This window comes from Platalea leucorodia (genome assembly GCF_965183815.1).
Source record: "Platalea leucorodia genome assembly, chromosome: 2".
NCBI lineage: Eukaryota > Metazoa > Chordata > Aves > Pelecaniformes > Threskiornithidae > Platalea > Platalea leucorodia.
This window is the reverse complement of record NC_138824.1, coordinates 87251355-87273031: the sequence shown is the minus strand read 5'-3', so window position 1 is coordinate 87273031 and position 21677 is coordinate 87251355. Positions and strand designations below refer to the sequence as shown.

At 41.4% G+C, this 21677-nt stretch overlaps 1 protein-coding gene across 7 annotated transcripts in view; it reads left to right on the top strand.

The window, feature by feature from the left end:
- Positions 1-158: 158 nt before the first annotated feature.
- The window catches only part of KLHL15 (kelch like family member 15), a 36410-nt gene continuing 14891 nt past the window's right edge, over positions 159-21677 (top strand). Inside the window, exons 1-4 of one of the 7 annotated variants that reach the window (XM_082304137.1) lie at positions 161-542; positions 665-996; positions 2368-2464; positions 13097-13808. In XM_082304137.1, coding sequence (XP_082160263.1) covers positions 13104-13808 — 705 coding nt within the window. In that variant the 5' untranslated portion in view covers positions 161-542; positions 665-996; positions 2368-2464; positions 13097-13103. Of the gene's footprint in view, positions 997-2367; positions 2465-3978; positions 4067-4285; positions 4400-13096; positions 13809-21677 lie in introns of those variants that run through there. The other 6 variants (XM_082304136.1, XM_082304140.1, XM_082304139.1 and 3 more) reach the window with 6 other exon arrangements.

The following is a 21677-nucleotide window of genomic DNA, read 5'->3' as shown; positions in this document are numbered from 1 at the left end:
AGCGGCGGGTGCGCGTGCGCGGGGCGGGGCGGCGGCGGCGGCGGGCGGGCGCCTCACGCCCGCGCCCTGCGCCCGCCGGCGGTAACGGTCGTGGGCAGGGGGCGCCGCGGGGGGGGGCGGGTTCCAGCGCGGCGGCGGGGACTGCGGGCGGGCGGGCGGCCCACCCGCGGCTTTCGGCTGCTGCTGCGGCTGGAACAAACGCGTGGGGGACCCGCGCTTCCGAGCACCGCTGCGGAGAGGGGCTCGGCTTCTGTCCGCGGGGCCGGCCGGGCCCGCCGTCGCTTTGTGCTCGTGCGGCGCGTGCTCCTGAGGTAGAACGCTGCCACCGCTTCGGCGGGGTGGTCAGCGTGGCGACCTCGTTTGGTTGAAACGCGGTACACCACGAAAAGGAGATTCGTCCTGCGTTCGTGGCTCACCTCTGGCAGCACGGCAGCGTGGGTTGAGTTGGGGCGGCGAGCGGCTGCGATGCAGAAAGGAAGAGGGGGGTAAAACTGAAGCGAGATATGCTTGTGTCTGCTGGAAATGAGCGTCTCTAGTTTGAGGTCCGACCAGCTCATCTGCTTGAACAGTAAAATGTCACTCTGCCTATGTTAGTAACCTCTGCTGGCCATCAGCCCGATAAGATTTTGAATTTCAGCCTTTCTCTCGTTACTGTCTTTTGTAGGCTGAGTGCTTACTGTTAGGGAGACCATACGGATATAAGACCCTGCCCCAAGATATGAACAGCTCGAATCTTTTGCACCAAACAGCTAGAAACCCTGCCAAATGCGTGCTCTTTTCAGAGTTGGGTATGACGGAAATGCCTTAAAAATCTGATAAAATCCCTGATCCAGTGATGAGAGCCAGCTTAGAGGTGCAACAGAGACTAAAGGCCAAATTCACAACCCTCCCCTGTGGGAAAGTGAATTCACTTCTCCTTCATGGAAACCTCCTGAAGGCATAGAGGTTGTCGCTACTAATAGGATTTCTCCCATGATCAGAGAAACAGGTTTCAATGTAAGTAACCAATTATGTCAAATACATGCACGTTCATCAACAGCGGCTTTGCCTGCTGGAAAATGTGATGGTTCTCAGATTTTGCCTGGCTAACTGCTTGGGTCAAAAAAACAGGTTTGGAGCAGACAACCATGTGATTGAAATGTGATGATGGAAGTCTGTATAAAACTGGTATGCCTGCTTTAGCAATGCTTGTAACCTCCCACTTTCACAAATGCTACTATTTCCTTGCTTTTCTGCTACAAGAGCTAGGAGCGTGTTCTGCTGTATATACCTAGAGCAGATACGTTGCCAGCATTCTTGTTTTGAAGACATGAGTATGAAAATGTGGTGAGAAACCTTACAGTGTGTATAACGGTGTTACCAATGACAAAATGTATTTTGTCTTGCAACCCGATACTTTTGCACATTGGTCTGGAAAATAAATATTCCTATCTAATCTTTCATCAGGCCACATGATGTTTTCAATTTTGTATAAAATATGTCACTTCTGGGAAAAACAATAGATGCGTATGACCGAGATACACAAAGTATAGTGGGAACATGATGCAATACTTGGTTGTAGTTGCCTCGACGCCCAGGCACGTATAGTCACTCTTTTATGAAAATGAACCGAAAATACTAGACTCTGTAGTTACTTAGCTGTTTAAATTATGCAATAATGCAGTGCAATGTAAAGTTATGGAAACAGTTTTTGTCACATTTGCAGCAGCCTTTAGAAAGGATTTAATCCTTGCCAAGAACTCTGTCAGGAATCTTAAAAACAAACAAACAAACAAACAGACTGTTGCTCCTATTTTAACAATGAGATTATACATTTTACATATTCTGAGATAGTCTTGTTACTTTGACTGTATTTGGGAATGTTTGTAGTATGAAGAAAAACTAGAAAAGTCTAAAGACTGCAATTGTCAAAGTAGGTAAAAATATTTCTAGGGGTTGTCAAATGTATTATGCATATACATATAAATTAAATGTTTGACATTATTCAAATGAAATGGTAACCAGTATATTAATATAACTCAGAAACATATGTCCAGCATTTTATTCATTGCAATAGTCTCATTTAAGCCAGTGGGAACTACTTAGTAACTGGCTTTGTACAGATGCCTGAATCAGAGGGATCAGCCCAAATCTCTGTGTAAATTAATATTAACTATGGTAATGTTGATACCACTGGTCAGTGTTGAGGGCCCAAACTTAGCACTCACATTTTTATTTAGGAAATTAGAATTGAGGCATTATTTTTATTTTTCAGTAGAGGCAAATTGTCCAATGTGAAGGAGAAGGAGATGTTGGTTTTTTGTGCTTTTAAATGTTGAGAATAAGTATGTCAAAGCTGTTGGGCTTTTTTTTTTTTTTTTTGGCTAGGTTTGAGGTCATCTTCTGTGGCAGTGTGTAGGAGAGACCTGAAGATCATCTCATGCCTGAACTTTCCATAAACTGCGAACAGCAAAATGACAGTCAGGTAAAACCAAAACAGTCCTGCTAGCTTTTTCCACCCTCACTGACCTATGAAGGTCAAAAGCCCAAAGAGGGCAGAAGGATGCATGAAGTTCTGCTTGTATCATTTCCGTGTACGAGAAACTTCCTTTCTACTCCAGTTTTTCTTTGCTGAAGCAGGAGATGCGAGTGGGTACGTGCTTGGTGCAGCAGCAGATGCACCCTGTGAATAAGGGAGAGAATGTCTTGCCTTTGAGACTTAGGCAGCAGGAATGGTAGCTGTCGTGGCAGAGTCAGTACGGAAAGGTTGGTTGTTTCACTGTAGGTGCCCAAGTAACAGGTTTGAGAACAGTGACAGGGGAGACGGGGCAAATTTGCTGCGTGAGTAAGAGGATGAGGTGGGATAGTATCAAGTTTTCTGAGTAGAGAGAGGTCAGGCCCTTGGGATGAAGGAGTGAATGGGAGCAGGTTGATTGTCGCGTGGAATGAGTAGGCCGTGAGGGAGCAGTAGGCGGGCAGAGTGGGAATAGCGGTGGGAAGTCTTTTGTGAAGCAGAGCGTGCAATAGCTGGTTCATTGTGTGAAGCTGTGAAAGGTGGGAAAAACATTCAGCTTGGGGGTGGCAGCTATAGAGGAGGTACGCTCCTGTTTTATAAATCAAGAATGGGGTGGGGGTGGCAATGAGAGGCTGAAAATAGGCAGTGAAGGGGATGGCAATGGCAATCGACAGGGAGAGGATGGCAGCCTGTGGCCTGCTATTTAAAGCAGCGAGTGACATAGAAGGTGACGGGGAGGTACGTAGCAGGTAGCGGATGGTTTGGGGGCGGCAGCGGCGAACCAAAGGTCCACGTAGTTTATTTATTCACCTCTAAAAGCCGCAGTTTGCCAGGAAAGGCGAAACCGAGGAAGCCGGGAGGCGATGTTTGTGCTAAGGCGAAGCCGGGTGCACCCCGGGCTGGGCCGCCCTTCCCCGTGGGCTGCCTGCCGCTGGTCGCTCGGGGGCAGCGGCGCCGAGCGGGCCCGGTGACCGGGTTCCCACGCCGGCTGGCGGGGCCGCCTGTGGCCAGAGGGCAGCGGGGGCCTGCCCGCCCGCCGCAGCCGCCCAGGTGTCGGGGCAGGAGCCGAGCGGGGGCCTGACGGGGGGTGGGGGTCAGCCCGTCACCCCGCGGGGCGGCTGCCCGGGAGAAGCGAGAGCTGCAGGGGTGGTGAGGAACGGGCCGGTGGCTGGCGGCGGGACCGGCCGAGGGGTGGAGGAGAAGGACGCACCCTCGAGCCGCCGACAGCGGACGGGCGTCCCCGATGCTGGTCGGTGCCGCTTTCCCGAGGCCCGGCCCAGGCGCCGGTGAGGGGCTGCTCTCCCAGGGGCGCGCCCCGTCCCCCGCGCTGCCGCCGTGGGCTGGCGGGGCGCGGGCCGGCCCCGCGTCCGGCCCACGCTGCAGGGGCAGGGAGGTGCCGGCGGCGCGGGGCGGGGGCTGGCGCGCGGGGCCGGGCCGGGCCGAGGCGGGGGCGGTTTGCCGCCCCGGGCGCCCCCCCGGCGGGCCCGCAGGTGACGGCGGAAGTGACGGGCGGCGCGGGGTGCCTGTCGCGGGGGAAGATGGCGCCTGCGGCCGCGCTAGGCAGCGCAGAAGGTAAACAAGTGTGAGCGGCGGGGGGCGGGCGGGAGCGGCAGGGACCCCGGGGGCGAGGCCAGGCAGCGCCGGTGCCCGGGCGGCGCGGCGGGGGGCGGCTCCCCACCTCCCCCTGAGCACGGACCGCGGGGAGGAGGGAGCCCAGGATTCCCCCCTTCCTCCTCCTCCGCCTCCTCCTCCTCCTCCCGGCTTTGCCTCAGCCATTGCCCCTCTCTTCAGCCCCCCGGCGCCTCCCTCCGCCGCCGCCGCCCCCGGCTTTATGTTACACGGAGGCCCCGCTCTCCGCCGGTCCAGCGGGAGGAGCCGCGTCTTCAGCGCCGCCGCTGCCGAGAGGTAGGTGAAGCCGCCGCCGGGGTCTCCTGGGTCCTCCCGGCGCTGCCCGCCCCACCGAGGGCGGCCCGGGCCCCCTCCTGGCTCCGCCGGCCGAGGCAGGCGCGGGCGGCGGGCAGGGCGCCCGCGGGCGCCGGGGATGGGGCCGGCGGCGGGAGGCAGGCTGTAGCGGGGCGGCGGGCATGGCCGGGCCGGGCCGGGCCGGGCGGGCGCGGTGGCAGCCGTGCGCGCCCGGCGGGCGGAGGATGGCGGGGCGGCCTCTGAGGGGCTGCTGCGGCGGCGCGTCCCGAACTCCCAGCCCGCCTGCCCCGAGCTCGGCCTGCGAGCTTTCGCTCCCGGCTGAGTGGTGCTAAACGCGTCAGGCAGGCAAGCTGAAGTAGGTCGTCTGAGTTCCTACCCCGAAAATGGCTCTGTCGCGATCAGCGACGTCGGGGGAGGAAAAAAAGTATCTGTGAGCCAAACGAGTAGACTGCTGCTGCTCAGGAGTGGTGCTGGAGCTTTGACCTATTTGGTAAATACTTAAATGTCGCTTAAAAATTTAAAGTTCTTGGGTTTTTTGGTTGTTTTGTTTTGGGGTTTTTTTTTCCTCCTTTAGAAGAATAGGGGAACCATAAAGCTGTTACTGGATAAAAAGGCAGAACTACTGAAGTCTGGCTTCCTGTTGACTTCTTTGTTGTGTATACTCGTCCCTAAGATAATAACCCAGCTCTTTCGCCACCGTTGCCCCAGTTCACGCTCAGATCCCTTCAGCATACCACCATGCGCCAGCATCCTTTCTGTCTTCTTCCTTCCAACACTTAGCCAACGTGTTTAATTTCTACCACATGTCCTATAAACTCTCCCACTGTCACTCATCTCCTTTCACTTTCCTTAATTATACCCTATGGCTGGTTTGGATCTACACGTGTGTTGATTGCCTTTCAGCAAGCAAAGCAGAACAGATAACTGTTGAGCTCATGCTGGAGACACTGGATCTTTTTCATTTATCTAGCTGCCAATTTGGGGGAAATTTGTAGAAATTTAATATGTTTGTGATTTCTGTCTTTCTGACAAATGAGGCTGACATTTGGCAATGAGGTCAAAAGCTGTGTGTCTTGAACAAAAGGCACAATCTCATTAATCTGATTTTCTCAGAAGATGTGAAAAGTGTTAACTAAGTTAGCAATAAATATACAGACAATAACAAAAAGACAATTGTAAAGAGTAGTTCAACTATCTTAGGTTAAAATTATTTTTACTAATATAGTTTAAATACTACTTGTATCTCGTTACCTTTTTATTATGCTAAAAAATCATGTGACAAGAGTCCAAACACTTTGATATAAAAAAGTAGGATTAGATTTTTTTTCTACTAAGAAATACTTAACTTACTACTATTCTGTATAAAGTACACTGTGATTTTCTCGATAAATATCTTCACAATGAGAAAATCACTCTTTATTAGTAATTTTTTATTACATTTGGAAAAATTAATCATTATAGAAGCCACAAGTATATATATACGTATAAGGAATGTTGGCACTTGGGGTGGAGCAGTCCTGTCCACTTTGAGAGCAGTGGCAAATGTGTAGTTTTCAACACAACCATCATTTAACTTTTGAGTATTAGTGATATAAGTTTTTCTAGTTAAAGACAATTCTCATTCTTATGGATATATTACAAATATTTTATACTGGGCACCTGTTCTGGTATCAGTAAATATAATTGGAAGAGCATTGAGCTGAGCTTGCTCTACGTTCAGGAGCATGTTCTTCTGTACAGGTGTAGTGATGCAATGATCTTTTAGCCATATGGTTTAAACTATCTTAACGTCTGTGAAGTGCAGCTACATCATCCACATAATGGACTAATACGATGAGAAACTAACGTATGTATCATTAACGTATGTATCATGAGACAGAAGCTGAGTTTAGATTCAGTTGGGTGAAGTTAACTGGTCAAGTAACTACAGCTGATGTATATGTCTGGCAGTCTAAAGATGTTTGTCAAGCATGTACTTTCATCAGAATCCTTTCGATAGTCATCCTAAAGCTCAATTTAAGGGCTGAGCTGGGGAGCACATTTTATTCTCTGGCGGCTAGTGACGTAAAATGGGAAGCATCTGACGTATCGATTAGTATTCATCTAAATTCAACATATGTGAAAACTATACTCTTCAACAGCACTTTAAAACAAAATGCATGTGATCTTTTGTGTGTATGTGTGCTTGTAACATTTTGGATCCTTCTGTGCAGAAAGACTAAATTGAGTTAGAGTATAAGGTTTTAGGGACAGAGAGTAATATGAGCTGAGAAACCTATCCATTAGGAATATGTATGTATGAGAGCATCAACACATCTGCTTGAGTTAGAGGTTTCTCAAAAAGAAAATGGAACAAAACACTTTCTCCTAGTATTGTTCTCTATGAACATACCTAAAGACTACTCAGCAGGGTTCTAGCATAGAGTAACATATAACCATACTGAGCCCAGACACAATCCATACTGAGTTTTTAGTGTGTTTAATTATAACTAGTTCTGATAACGCTTCTAGCATAACCATAATGACTTCAGAGACAACTGATGTGTTATAAATATTGCCACTGTTGTTACAAACCAACGCAGATCACTCAGAGATAGCAACCTGGGTAGAGATTGTAAAAGGAGCTGTCACGGTCAGATGTGTGCCCCAAAGAAATTCTTGATGCAATGTGGACAGTTTTCAGGAGTACCCAGGTTTTAATTTCTAGAGTTGGGGCAGTCTGGTTCCTCTTACTGGCAGCAATTGGTAAACTCCTAACTCCTCGCTTCTAAAGTAATCCAGTATTTTTGGAATTCTCACCACAGATTGGGTGAAGTCTTTAGTTAGTGAACCTACTGATGTGTTTAAGATAAATTGTTTCCAAAACTTAGCGTATTAATTATAAAGGACTGTAGATAAAACCCAAACTTGATGTGTTTCTTTGTTTCCTACATTTGCAATTGTAGCAGTGGAAAGTTTCTATATCCACTGGTTATTGATCTGTCTCACTTCATCCCTTCTGTTGCTGTTAGTGGGGAATTATGATGAAAAATGGTGGCTCGGACAAGGTTTAATGGTTTTAGTGTCAAACCATGTAAACCAAGGTTTAATTTGGGGGACAAATTATACTGTGTAAACATATTTATACACTCATTGCATTCTCACTCATTGCAGTACACTGCATTCAAAGGCCCAGTTTTTAGTGATGAGTATGCGCAGTTGTGAATATTTTGCTTGTATGTGCAAATGCCTGTGTGTATTGTATTTTCATACATGTGTATAACATTTGACTATGGAGAAATGTCCTATTTGTGCAGGAAAGTGTTTTAACAAAATTAGGGTCAGAGAATTCTGCTCAAAGCAGTCTTTGCTATGCACCTCACTAAATAAAGCGTATGTAATGGCTTTAAAATTTGCATTTAAATGCATGCGTTTGATGGATGAAAGGAATGGGATAGATGAAATAGATTATTGGCTTTTAAGCTCTATTTTAGTACTTTGTGTAACTAAAGTATGGTTCTGTATGTCTGGTGAAATACCTTTTGGTGTAACTTGTAGATACAGTGTTTTATTACGTGAAAATTTGTTGTTCAGCTGTGTTCACATAGGTGCTTTCTCAGAATTTCTATGAGGTAGGTAGAGTGAACAAGAACTTCAAAATCTGTAAACAAAGGAACTTGCTAGTTCTGTCTCAGCATTTCAAATGAGTTATTAAGGAACAGCAGTAAAGGAAAGCAGAAATCTGCCTTTCAGCTGGTGTGCTAGAGTTGGTATTGTCGATGCTTTCCTAGAACAATACATTTCTATCCCTAGAAAGTGCGTATAAGCTTATATATTACATAAACACACTTATTTAAAGGGCACTTTTCCGGGAAGTACTGCTTTTGGATAGATTTTTAAATCAAGCAGGGCATGAGCCAAAAGCAGGTATTCCGTAACTTCCTTCTCTGTAGCCTGTGCCTTTAGACTCCATTTCTTCTGCTTGTGACTAAGAGTCTCAGACACCCTGAGGAAAGAAGGTTCTCCTTGTTTAGCAAGAAAAAGCAGTCTGGAACAGGGTTTTCAGACTTTTATTACAGCTGCGGAATAAAGATGAGAAATCAGTGTTCCAAGTAAGTGCTTTTACAGTCACAGCAGAGTAGACTCTGTAGCGCATTATGCGCTAAAAGGGGAAGAAATGTTAGGAAAAGCTAATAAGGTTAAGCATATTTCTCTTTTGGCTTTTCAGCAGAGACTCTTACTTCCTGTGCTGCATTATACTGATCAGCTCTAGTATGCGCAGAACAATGCAGAACGTCAACTTAGATTCCCCCCCCCCCCCTTTATTGTTTATACATTGGAATTTTTTGTTCCAGTTTTCTTACAGACCACTGTAGGCTACGTGTCTTCCTTAGGATTAAGTGTGCTATTGTCATTTGCATGGGTGAAGAAAATCTAACTCTGAATTTTGCATTTTTATTGAAAATATGAAAAAAAAAAAGGTTATGTTATTGTCCTCTGGGAAATAAGCTGCAGCGTTTGAATAGTGCGTAGAATTACATCTAAGATTGCAAGTCTGTGTGTGGGAGGAATGGCATAGCTACGCTTTAGAAAAATGACTTCATTTGAGAGTATTTTGTATTGCTTTTTTAATATTTGAACTACCATATTGCTATTTGCTTTTGACCGAGGATATTAGCTATAAAAATGAAGATTTTTACCAGTTGATCATAATATGCATTTAACTATCTAGTTTCCCAGTCTCTGTGCTATTTTAACTGCCTTGTGTATTTGCATTGGCCAATACATTTTTCTGTTGTCAAGAAAAATGTATCTGCTATTGTGTATGGCTTTATGCCAAAAAAAGGGTATTTACTCCTTTTATTTAATGCGGGAAGACAAGTAGTCTTTCGCTTTTCACTCGTAGAATTCTGAAGCTTCTTTAGATGGTGTTATGGAAAAGTCTTACTGGTTTTGTCTCTACTTAAATCATCCATTAAATGCTGTCTGATGTTTGGGAGGAAAAATATTTTGAGATTGAAAACTGTAGATTTACTAAAAATAATATAAGCAGAGATGTCAAAAGAAGGATTAAGTGACTTAAACCCCCCCATTTTTAAAACATTCTGAAATAATAATTTCAGAGTGTTGACCAGTTTGTTACCATTGTAGAGTTTTGTAGCTGACTTCTGGTTTTAATATATTTTTACAGAATAGCCAGTTTTAGGGAGATGTGAAAATTAGAATCCTAAAAGGTGTTCCCTAAGTGCAGGTTGTTTGTTTTGGTTTTTTTTTTTTTTTTTATGTATTTTGGTGATTCCTAACACATCTTTTTGATAGATTTAAAATTTGAAGGGTAGTAACTTATATCTGATTTTTTTTGTATGTGTGTATCTTATTGCTACTTAATCGGAATTAAAAGGATGCTTGCAAAAAATAAAAAATATCAGTGTTGTGTCTATGTAAAAGCAGCTTGATCACAGATTCACAGACTAGTTAAGGTTGGAAGGGACCTCTTGAGGTCACCTGGTCCACCCCCCTTGCTCAGCAGGACCGCCTAGAGCTGGTTGCCCAGGACTCTCTCTGATGCTGGTTTTTGGGCTTTGTGGATTATTTATTTGTTTTGATCCTTAAAGGAACACTGGAGGTGCTCCTCTGGATGTGGTGCATTTACCCTCTACCATTTGTCTCTGCTTATCTTCACTTGCCAACTTTCCTTTTTGCTTCTTCGAAAGAGGCCTTTTAAAGCCATCCTATGTAAAAGTTAATGTCTTCTATTTGCGGAGTGCCTATAATGTAATTATCTTTCTCAGGTTAAGGGGAAAGACCTAGTATGTGTTTCGAGCTTACTGGTATGGTTCTTCTATGTTGTGCATGTACGCAGTAATGTATGTACTGTTTTGAAGAAATCCCTTCCGTGAGATTGCTGCCTGTATGAGCCTGTGTGATGAGAGATCCCATTACTTTCAGATTAATATATGTTGCTTCAGTCACCTGGGGAATGTTGCTTCATTTCTGACTTTTTTTTAATGTATTGTTGTGTTATTCTGTTCATGTCTCACATCTGTAAATTCCAACTGTCCTGTCCCGTCTTCTCCATTGACCTTGGAATTGAAGCTGAGCCATAAGTCTTAGTTGGTCTCCTAAGAAATGTAACTTACACAATTGTACTGTCTGAGATTCCTAGTAACCTTTGAACCTCTTGGCCAATTTCAAACAAAATTGAGACATAGTTGTTTCGAGTTGCTGTATATTTTATGAAAACGAGTGGCCCATTTAAAGGCAAGTGATCTTATATCTCTTAAACAAGAAAGACTGAAGTATGAGCTCAACTATTATTGAACATCAGAGAACTGGGGGCGGGGAAGGTGTTAAAAGTGCTCTAGTAGAAAAAAGAACCCTAATATTAGTGTTTACCTTTTATTTGATACGAGAAATCCAATTAGAAAGCAAAATCCTAAAAAGTCAGGCTTTATCCTTCCTCTTCAGTTTGTTGCTTCTTTTGAGATGCTAAGAGTTAGAAAAGTAATTCCTCCCTTGTCTGCTTTTATGCAAGAATTAGCAACAGCTAAGAAAAATATTTGATGGTAGTTTTTCTTTCTGGTAGGCATGTGCTGTGTTGAGGAATAAGGGACTCGCAATATGAAGCACCAGGGCAGTTCGCATTTTCTCTCTGTCTTCAGTGACATTGAGGGGAGGGTGCTATCATGGATACTGGCGAGGAAGTGATTGGGTTGTCAGATTTGTTCTCTTGCTGCTGCTTTTACTTTCAAGAATTTGAATTTTGTCATAAGGCCTTAATTTTCACGAACGCTCCCGGCATTAACTGTACTGTGCATAAAACCTGTCAGGCTTCAAAAGCGTGGGAGCGGTGCTAGTTCCATGAGGTGGGGCTACAAACACCCACTCACCATTTTAGTTTTGCATAGACAAAGAGTATCTCCAGTTTTGTTTTCCGGGATGTGTGCTGATGAATTAAGGAGGGGAGATGATTATCTGTGATGGAGTCTGATAAAACACATTCCAGTTAAAATGGCAGCAGTCAGGATGTGGTGCTTGAGGAAGTGGGAGTAACGTGGTAACTGCTCTCTGAAGTTGTGAAACCTGGGCCAACCTAGAGTCGCTTCTGTGTCCATATACTGCTGTAAAGTTCTATAACTTTGAAAGTTAGCAGGGTTTAAAATGCATTGATGTTGGTGTTGTTTAGCTTTTCATGTAGGTTACCAGTACCAAAACATTATTAACTTTAATTGTTACAGGAAGTTCAGAGTTAAATGCACGAATAACTGAGCGAATGTTGCAGTGTAATTTAAGGTGGGATAAAGTGCAAAAAAAATGGTTGAACCAGTTCTAGTAGCTGACTAGTGCCAAAAAGGGAAGATGTTACTCTTCTTCCCTGTTCTGCTCGTGTGTGATGTCCTGCCCTCTGCATCAGCTCGGTTCTTGTGCCATACCCCTTGCTGTGTCAAGTCAGGAGTCAGCTCACTGATAAGCAGAAAGCTGTCTGGTTTTGAGGTTTTGTGTGTGCTGGGGAGCGGTGGTGTTTTTTTTCTTCCCTCCCTTTTAGTTTTCTGTCAGGTTTATGAGTTGAATTGGCTTTCTAGAGCAGTCCAGTGAGCCCCAGAAATGGCTGAAAGTAGGCAGCAGGAGCTCAGACCCTGGAATGAGGACAGAGAGGCAGAATGGAGTGTGCCATTGCCCTTTGACTAGTGATAAATTGTTGAATTGGTTCAAGCTGCCTTGTGCAACTTCACCCTACCTAAACCCAAGGAAGTTGAGCAAGATTTTGAGTAATTCCTGGATTTAAAATAGTTTTTGATATAGAATTTTATTGAATAGTTATCTTCCTTAACTTTAATAGGGTAGGATGCTGCTAGTCTTTAATTTCTTTTTGGCTTATTTACAGTTTGACGATAGCTTGCATGTAAGTAACACTGCATCTGCAAATGTTCAAATGCTTAATAAGCAATTAAGCTTCACTAAACCCAGTGTACAGAATATTATTTATTGTGACCTGATCTTGTCAGTGCTTCCTATTGCCTTAGTATTTTGCACTTTATAAATCTCATCACCTAATTAATCCCTATAGTAAGAAAGAGGGTGGGGGGAAGGGACTATGTTGTTACAGGAGAAATGAAGCACACAAACTTAAATAGCATCTCTGAAAATGTTCAGTTTCCTAGAAATAACTTTTGAGTAAATTGACATGTATTTTTAAAGAGACTAAAATTTTTTTAGGTTATACCTTGTACAGATGTACTGGAGCTTGTTTCTGAAGTTGAGGAAGTTCTGCTTCCTTTCTGAAACCTTTGATATTCAAGAGTGGATGTTTTATTACTCCTCTGAGATAAATTCTTTAGAACTATTGAGGGGGGGAGAGGAAGAAAACCATGACAACCTTTTTAGCGTTGCATATTCATTATCTGACCACTGAGTAGGTTGGAGTGAGGAATCACTTTGGCAGTATCGCATAGTTATTCTTGTTCATTACCCTTTCTTTAAAATAAGACTATTTTGGGGGGAGAAATATTTAAAGTTTGTGTTTTAAGTTGTTTCTTAAGTTGATTTTTCAGCTGATGAGAAAGCAAAAAGGATGGTGAAGACTTCTAAGTCTTAATGAAAGCAATCTCAGGATTTATCTGGTCAGGAAGGGCTTGTGATATGTTATTAGAAATAACAATTTATTTTTATTTTTATTTATTTATTTTTTCTTCCCCCCAGGTGATTCATGGCAGGGGACGTGGAAGGGTTTAGCTCCTCCATCCATGACACCAGTGTCTCTGCTGGATTCAGAGCACTGTATGAGGAGGGATTGCTTCTTGATGTCACACTTGTCATTGAAGACCACCAATTTCAGGCCCATAAAGCACTGCTTGCCACCCAGAGTGATTACTTCAGGATTATGTTCACAGCTGATATGCGAGAACGAGATCAGGACAAAATCCATTTGAAAGGTCTGACAGCTACAGGCTTCAGTCATGTCCTCCAATTCATGTACTATGGAACTATTGAACTGAGTATGAACACTGTTCATGAAATCCTTCAGGCTGCCATGTATGTCCAGCTTATAGAGGTGGTAAAATTTTGCTGCTCTTTTCTCTTAGCTAAAATCTGCTTAGAAAACTGTGCAGAAATTATGAGACTTCTGGATGATTTTGGTGTAAACATCGAAGGAGTTAGGGAAAAACTGGACTCCTTTCTGCTAGAGAATTTTGTGCCACTCATGTCCAGACCTGACTTCCTTTCATATCTGAGCTTTGAGAAGCTCATGTCTTATTTGGATAATGATCATCTGAGCAGGTTTCCAGAGATAGAGCTGTACGAAGCTGTTCAGGCCTGGCTGCGCCATGATAGAAGACGCTGGAGGCATACGGACACCATCATTCAGAACATCAGGTTTTGTTTGATGACACCATCCAGTGTTTTTGAGAAGGTTGGTGCATTTGAAAAGCAATAGACAGGATTCATCATTTAGCTAGGGCAGCATGCCATTAAATAGGTAAGATTCCCAAACCTATTAGGAGGAACAAAAAGATAGCATTTATTTTTCTAATAAACCTGTAGAAGACAAAAATCTAAAAGTATTGTTATCTGATTATTAGACAATAGCATGTACAGTGGCTGGAGAACAGGTAGGTTTACAATACATGTTTTTAAGTGACTTCATGTGGAAAGGGCATTTTAAAATAAGGTCACTTGTATCAAGTTTTATTTCAATCGTTCTTACTGTTTTCCACAAGTTGCTTCTTGCTTTCCAGAGATTTTAGAGCTGCGTGCAGTATGTAGGGCATATGTCATGATAATTGTTATCAATATAATCAAAACATAGTGACTGTAGATTTTATGTGTTTTAGGTACAGATTTTTTTTTTTTTTATTTACAAATGAAAACTAGCATCTGCTGTTAAATCTGCAGGGTGCTTTTGTTGTTGTTGTATCCTCAGTGCTTGTGCTGTTACACAGCATTTGGAAGTAAGCCCTGATCCTGCAAAGTTGCACACACATTTGATTCTACAAAAAGCATATAATACAATCAGAAGTTATTGACGGTGTGAAATGTAATAATTTACTTTAAATATCAGAGGAATATTTGTAACAGGTGATCTAAAATTCAACTGATCATTGTATGTATTAAGAGGTTACAAGAGAACTTGGTTTTTTTCTACTATTCTGTTGAAGAATAGACAAAAAAATGTTGTTTTCTAGTTCCTGAGAATCTCTGAGTATTTGTCAACAGTAGAGAATTACAAAACTTTGTAAGCAGCTCTCTCACAGGCTAGTAACAGTAAGGGTATTCAGGTTAAGAATTACTTAAACTGTGCTGTTTTGTTTTAACAATGTTAATTTTGTGTGATAAGATAAAACTTTTAACTTGTGTATTTTTCACAGTGAATTAATAGGATTTAAAACCTTGTGTTTTTGTCGGACTTCTTACAAATTTATTTCCTATATATTTTTACTTTAGTATCTAGTGAATATACAGATAAGGTTGTGTTGTTCTTGGTGGTTTTAAGGGCTACTGGATCATTTAAACAGTAATGCTTACACTTACTTGCATTTTAAATTATAAAAGCTATTAATTACTTCAGAGACTAGTGAGTTTTTATATTTTGGATTTGTTTTGTGTGTGAGAATTGAGTAGAGGAAGTAATAATACATAAAATATATTTATGATCCTGTATTAGCCTGTAGACATAAACAAAACAAATACCTAAGCATATTTTGGAACAGTAATGTAATGTTTATATTGGGTTAAAACATTTCCAACTAGTAAGAGCTGAACTCTGCAAGATACTATGTAGTGTCTAGTTTTTAATAATGCTTTTACCTTATTATTACATCAGTTAAGCCCCTCAGTAGGAAAACTGATAGGATTCACAGAGTGTTCTTAAGGTAAATCTAACAGGGTAGGACTCAACCGAAAGAGTCTGCTTCAGCTCTTGGAGCTTTTGAGATACAAGTTCAAGCATCAAGCTGTCTTCTGTTAAATTTCTGTAAGCACCAGTGAAAAGTATATGCTGGTCTTCAGCATTATATTTAGGTATAACTTCTGAAGCTGTTTTTGGTATCAGTGGTATAAATCCTGCATACAGTGCTTCTCATGTTTTTATCTTGACAGCTACCAAATGGCCAGATAGGTACAACTTAAGGAGAGAAGTAATTTTCAGCATCCCAGTTTATATACCCACATGTAAAAGCTGTATCTGTGAATACCCTTTCCATTAATTGTATGTGGGAACAGAGGGAAGCCAGTGCGGATTCTGGAGTGGGACAGCTCAGCAGAGGGAAGCACAGCTAAAGGATGTCACTTGTTGCTGCAGCTAGGAATGTATTTGTGTTTTGCCCTAGCTAGAGAGCGTCAAGTAATCCAGCATGACAAGTGACAAAGGACAACTGCAGTTGGAGCTAACATCAAAATACAGGCCACACTTTTTTTTTTTTTTTTTTTTTTAAATAAAAGAGCATGTCTGTTAACTGTTCTGGAAGTAACCTGAGGAGAACTCTCTTCTGTGTGTAGAGGGGGGAAAATACTGGTAAAATTGCTTTTTTTTGGAGATCTGCAAACAGAATTCACCCTTTTCCTGAAGCCAGCACACACTAAATGCCTGCATGAATGTACCAAATACAGTCTGAGGTTGACTTGTATGGTTCAGCAAGCTCTGTATTCGCTATACACTGGCTGGCTTGTCATACCTACTCTTATGTAATCTTTTTAATACACATTTCTAAGATGCCTGTCATTGTAGTATATAAATAACTTAACTTTGCAAGTCACAGTAAGGATACTTTTGTCCTCTTAGGCCATTCTATTTCTTAAATCATTTTTTTTGAAGAGATTTACAATCTGAGTGGGATTGCATGTCCTTTTAAAAAGGAATTGACGAGCGACTCTAGATTTATACCTTGAGGCTGATGTGCATTTGGAGTGAAAGTGCAGCCTGTTTGCTTACTCTAAACTGTCCTGGAAGAACTGCTTCTGAAGTATGAATAGATACTCCTTTTGTTCCTCAGCCCTTAAAATAGGTGTAGATGTATGAGGGAAAATGGAAAGATAAATTAAGTAAGGATTTGGGGAATAGTTAGAAAATAAAGGCAAAGCGTATGGGGAGAAGCACAAGTTCCACTATCCATACTACCCTTTTCTTTATTTGAAACATATCCATGGCTCTGTAAGTCTTGAGGAAGGTTGGAGAATAAAAGTTAGAGGGCATTTTTCCTAGATCATTGAGTTCATCTCTGTTACTGGAGGCAACCATGCCATGATTTCCCTTCATAGACTATTTAAGCTCCATTTAGTTTCTGTGTACTACTCAGATTGAAATGTTGTTTCAAAACCTCTGCCCTTAAAATCAAAAGGGTTTTTTTGATGTCCAGTCTGTAGGGTTTGTTATGACTAGCCCATGCTGATTTATAAGTTCCCAGCTTAAATCAGAAACTTACTAATCACTAGGTCCATCAGCTTCTGCTTTAGAGGTAGGATGAACAGCACATTATCTTTGAGTATGTGGTTTCCTGTGCCTAGAAAATAGTAACTTTTGAGAAGATGTCATTGTAATTTTATGTCACTGTGACTTTACCTTTGATAAATGTGTTGAATTTATCTTTTTTTTTCCTCATTTACTTCCATGTCTAGTAATTCATATGTATCTATCTCTGCAACTTCGTATGCTGAAGCTTAGAGTAAGAAGTGTCTAGTGGATGAGGTTGGTGAACGCCTCTTATGTTAAATAGGTGCTGCACTTGATATTTTTATGTCTAAAGGTTATTGCTGACTTGGATAGATGTGCTAGCAGTATTCATTATGTGCTGAGCATCTCAATTCTGGCATATAGATTGTTGGCTCCACCCTGATTTGAGAGATTAGATTCGAGGTAGATTCCAGCTTGATTGTGATAATTTGTCTTACCAGTTTCTAAAAAGGAACAGCAAAGTACTCAAATTGAGGGCATGGTCTTTGCTGCACAGAGGCTATGTTGTTTTGTCTTTCTATGGTTAGGCTGAAAAACAGTAAGTGATTTGTAGGACTTGCAGAATAGCCCTTCAAAGCCCTATACTGGTACTGACCAGTTTTTGTACTGGCCATGGGATGTAACTAAGTAATGACCCATGCTAGAAAAAGGGAAAGTTAAGTACAGCAGCTTGTCCAATGCTATGTATACTGATGTTTGGTCGCAAAGTAATTTTGGTTGCTGATACTTTAGAGACATACATGTGACTACTTCCTATTTGACTGAATTTTGATTTGGAATAAGTGTGTTAACATTTTGATTGTGTTTGTTGACAGGCATATAGTTGTGCTTAGAATATGGCCAGAGATAAGTAGATGTGAAAATAATAAGGATCGTAGTTTTGATTCAGCTTAATCTCTAGTAAAATAGCAATTTTTTTGCAAGTAAAAGGCAGAATTTGCTCTCTAGAAGTCTGATACAGATGCCATCATTATTCATTGAAAAGGTATAGCATAGCTTCTGTATTCCTAGTAGTTGAGTTTGAGTTGCATCACTTACACATTCAGAATTGGCAGTTTTAGAAAACTTAAGTAAGCATAATTTTATAACCTTTGAAATAGTTCTCTGCTTATGTGGCTAGAGATTATAGAGTCACATTACGAGCCATCCAGATTTTTCTGTGTTTTTTTACCAGTTCTACAGAAGGAACCAAGCTAATACCTACTCCATATAATAACATGTTAAGATTTAGTTACCAGGTGTACAAATAATAGATGTTTAGTTTGGGTACTTCAAAAGTAGCCTTTCTTTATGGTTTTGAAAGCTTTTTCCTGAAAGCTGAAGTAACAAAACTTCAAATAGAGCAATAGCTGTAAATGGGGGGGTGGCGGGAGGGGGAGAGGAAGCTATATACTGAAGTCAAACTTGTGCTACAGAACATTTACCTTGCATTTCATTGCTTTTCCTGCAGCTAATTAATTTCCTTAATTGTTGGGGGGGGGGGGGGAGAAGATGATGAACATAACATGGGATACATCTGGTCTTTTGTAGGGATCAATTTTCAAATTAGAAACTAATGGCTTACATTTTTGGCTTTACTTTTTCATAGAATATAGATGGAAAATTCTGAAACTTGCATAGCTGCTGCAACTAGAAAAGCATGCATTGCAATACAGCAGAAAAACAGGGAATGATTAATAGCTGCATTAATTTGGAAGGCCAGCAGGTTTTACTGAGTGTTTCACTGATTCAAAATGAAGAAGAGAAAATGCATTCAAGCTCCAATTTACTATGGCTGGAGAGATGGTGGTGATTTTGGTGAAGTCTTGATGTTTTTTGTATTGACTACCTAGGGGGTGAGTATAGAGGTGGATATTGTTAATTATTTCCCTCATCGTCTTTTTTTATGGAATGACACATTTGATTTTGTTTATGCTGTTCCTTGTCTGTGTAGCTAAAAGTCCAACTGTGAATGACTGTAACTGGTAGATGATGCAATGAGATAATTCTCATTAGAGTTCTTCGAGGAGCTCTTACATTAGTGCTATGCCCCAGCAGAACCTCTGTAAGCAGGTTTCGTCCAGAAAACTGAAGAGAAAGAATTGGAAAGAATGTAAAAAATCACATGAGCAAAGCTTTAGCACTTGGAATAAATTCCTTTTTTACAATAAGACTGGGGTTGGTAAGGAAGTCCACCCTAAACTTCTTTGAGACCCTTCAGCAAGATAATAGAACAGTCTTTCTTTAAACTTGGACAATGCTATGATGCATTTATATTTTTTTATCAATTCAGAGTTGATGTACTCTTAAGAATGCAAATTTGTTTTACTTCAAGGTTCATCAGGGTTAGTGTACATTTCCATCTGTTTTGTATGTTTTGCAGAAACTTGTGAGCATTCTCTCTAATTGAGTATGTTGGTAATTAGGGGCATGTTTCTTCTAGAGCTTCTCCATTTAAACTTAACAGGAAAATCAGTCTGTTGGTAAGCACTTAGATATTTGTTGATCAACTACTTGTTGCTACTTGGGGGTAATGGCAGAAGCCTACTTTTGAACGCTGAGGGATTTCCTTCAGCGTATTTTGGGTGTCAGACAGCAATTCCCACAAAAGGCTTGCTGAAGGCCATGTTCTTTAATCTACTAAAACTAAAATATATGCACAACTTACAGTTGTGTTTTAATACCTAAACACCTAAATTTTAATGCTTCTCTTTTTTGATTATACACACAAGTAATTAAAAGTATTGTAAAGTTATTCAGAAGTGTAGGTGTTTGGAGTGTTTTCCTTACTATGGGCTGAATAGGACTTTCAAATAATTCTGGAAGATTTCACGCAGGCAGTGTGTGAATGTGAAAGTGGGCAAACTGACCTACATTTGCTTTGTCTTCATTTGCATCAAGCAAGCGTGAGCAGTCTGTACTTTCATATAGGCATATCCTAACGTTCATCTTAGACCATCATTTGAGCCTCAGGAGAGGTACCGCTCCTGTATGGCAGAGCTTGTGCTGGTGAAAGGTGGAAGGCTAGAAACACTGATATTTTTCCTCAACAGCAAAGTCTAGGAAGTCTCCAACTACCTTTTCTTACCAGAACTTAGATAGTCTATCACTCTGTTTTGTGGTGTTTTTTTTTTTTTTCCTGAATATTGTAAGAATTGCTAGTGCTTATATATATTTTCATGTTAATCTCTTCAAGATTGTTCTTGTAGATAGCTTCCCCACGAACTTCAGTCTGAAAGAGTTGTTTATAACTGGTAGTTGCATTTGCTCCTTGATGTCTTTCAGTTGAGGCTTTGCTTTGATGTTAGTGCTTTTGTCAAGATAAGTAGTAGTAAACTACTAATAGATTGATTCCCTGGTCTTGAGATTCTGTCTCTAGAATTAGAGATATTCCTTGTTTCCTTTGCATGCTCTCATGGGGTGAGATTTAGGCTATGTGAAGGAGTAGAGTGGTGAGCGTATATGAGGCTTATTTTAATTCCAGTTTCTGGCTGACATTTCAATTTCTAGATCTAAAGACAGAGTTGTAAATGTTGAGGGGGAAAGAAAAACATTTTCCGTCTCTGCCAGGCTTTGCTGGCATGCTTCACATTGTTGCATGTTGATCCTGTTTTCTCCCATAATCATCCAAGAAAACTCGACATGCATATAGGTGGAACAAATTCCAAAAATGATAGCTCCAGTTTGGGAATGCATGAAATAGTTGTGCTGGTTTAGAATTTGAAAGTGACTTTTAAGGATAAAGTAACTCAGCCCCAATTCTTTGTTATTTTAACTTCCTGTTTCATTTTTTGTAACCTTTAAGGCTTTCTATATTTTACCATTATTCTGTGCTGTGGTTCTCCTCGCCACCCCTCCCCCAGCATATTTTCTGGAGTTTATGTTCAATCTTTTCAGTCAGGCAAGGCATATGGTTTATTCTAACAAATGCCATATGAGCAGATCTCCTGTGTTTGTATGATATATTCTTTATTTGCAATAAGAAAATAGGTCTGTTATTCCCCAGAAGAGTTGGGCTTACTGTAGCTGTTCTGTAAGCGCTATACCTCAGTAAACCTTTTTGCTCCATAGTCACCCCGGTAAAAACAGTAGAAAGAAGTTGGATATTGCCCTGAGAATAAGATATGCAGTCTGCATGTGACCATTCTTTTTTTCCAAGCAAAGATAAGCTGAACTTGTCACAATAAAGTGGGGGAAAGAAAAAGTGTAAAAACATCAAATCACTGTAATTCTTGAGCTATACAGTACTTTACAATGGTATGTTAGTATTCAGGGTTTTTTGAAAATCTGGTGTATAAAACAATCTCAAAATCTGTGCAAATCGTGTCCAATAATAACAGTTCAAAAGATTTTTAAAAAATGTTTTTCTGACAGCAGAATGTCTTAATCACTATACAAGAAAGAGAAATGGTTAACAGAAAGCTAACAAAATTTTAATAGTACGTGTTTATGGAACAAGCAACTACTTTATTCACAAAGTATAAAGAACATTAGTTTCCAAATTGCTTTTCATATACATGAAAAACCACCACCCCTTAGGTAAGTGGTGACACAGGCTTTTGTCTCTTGGGACAGGGAATAGGAGGAGGTAGGGGAACAGATACTGAAAAATAGTAGCTTGTGGTGTTACCTTGTGGTCTCTTTGAAATTTCAGAGTGGCCTCTCATTTTTTTGGAGCATTGCTTCTCTTTTTGGAGCTGGTGGGAACTAAAGGCATTCAGGGTGTTTGAAAGCAATCCAGTTTTATGTGAAAGAAACTGGGACCTAGGATCAAATCTGATAGAGGATTTGTGGATTTGGCAATATCTAGCAGGCTTTTATTTGTTTTAGAAGTGTAATTGAGAATGCTGTGTT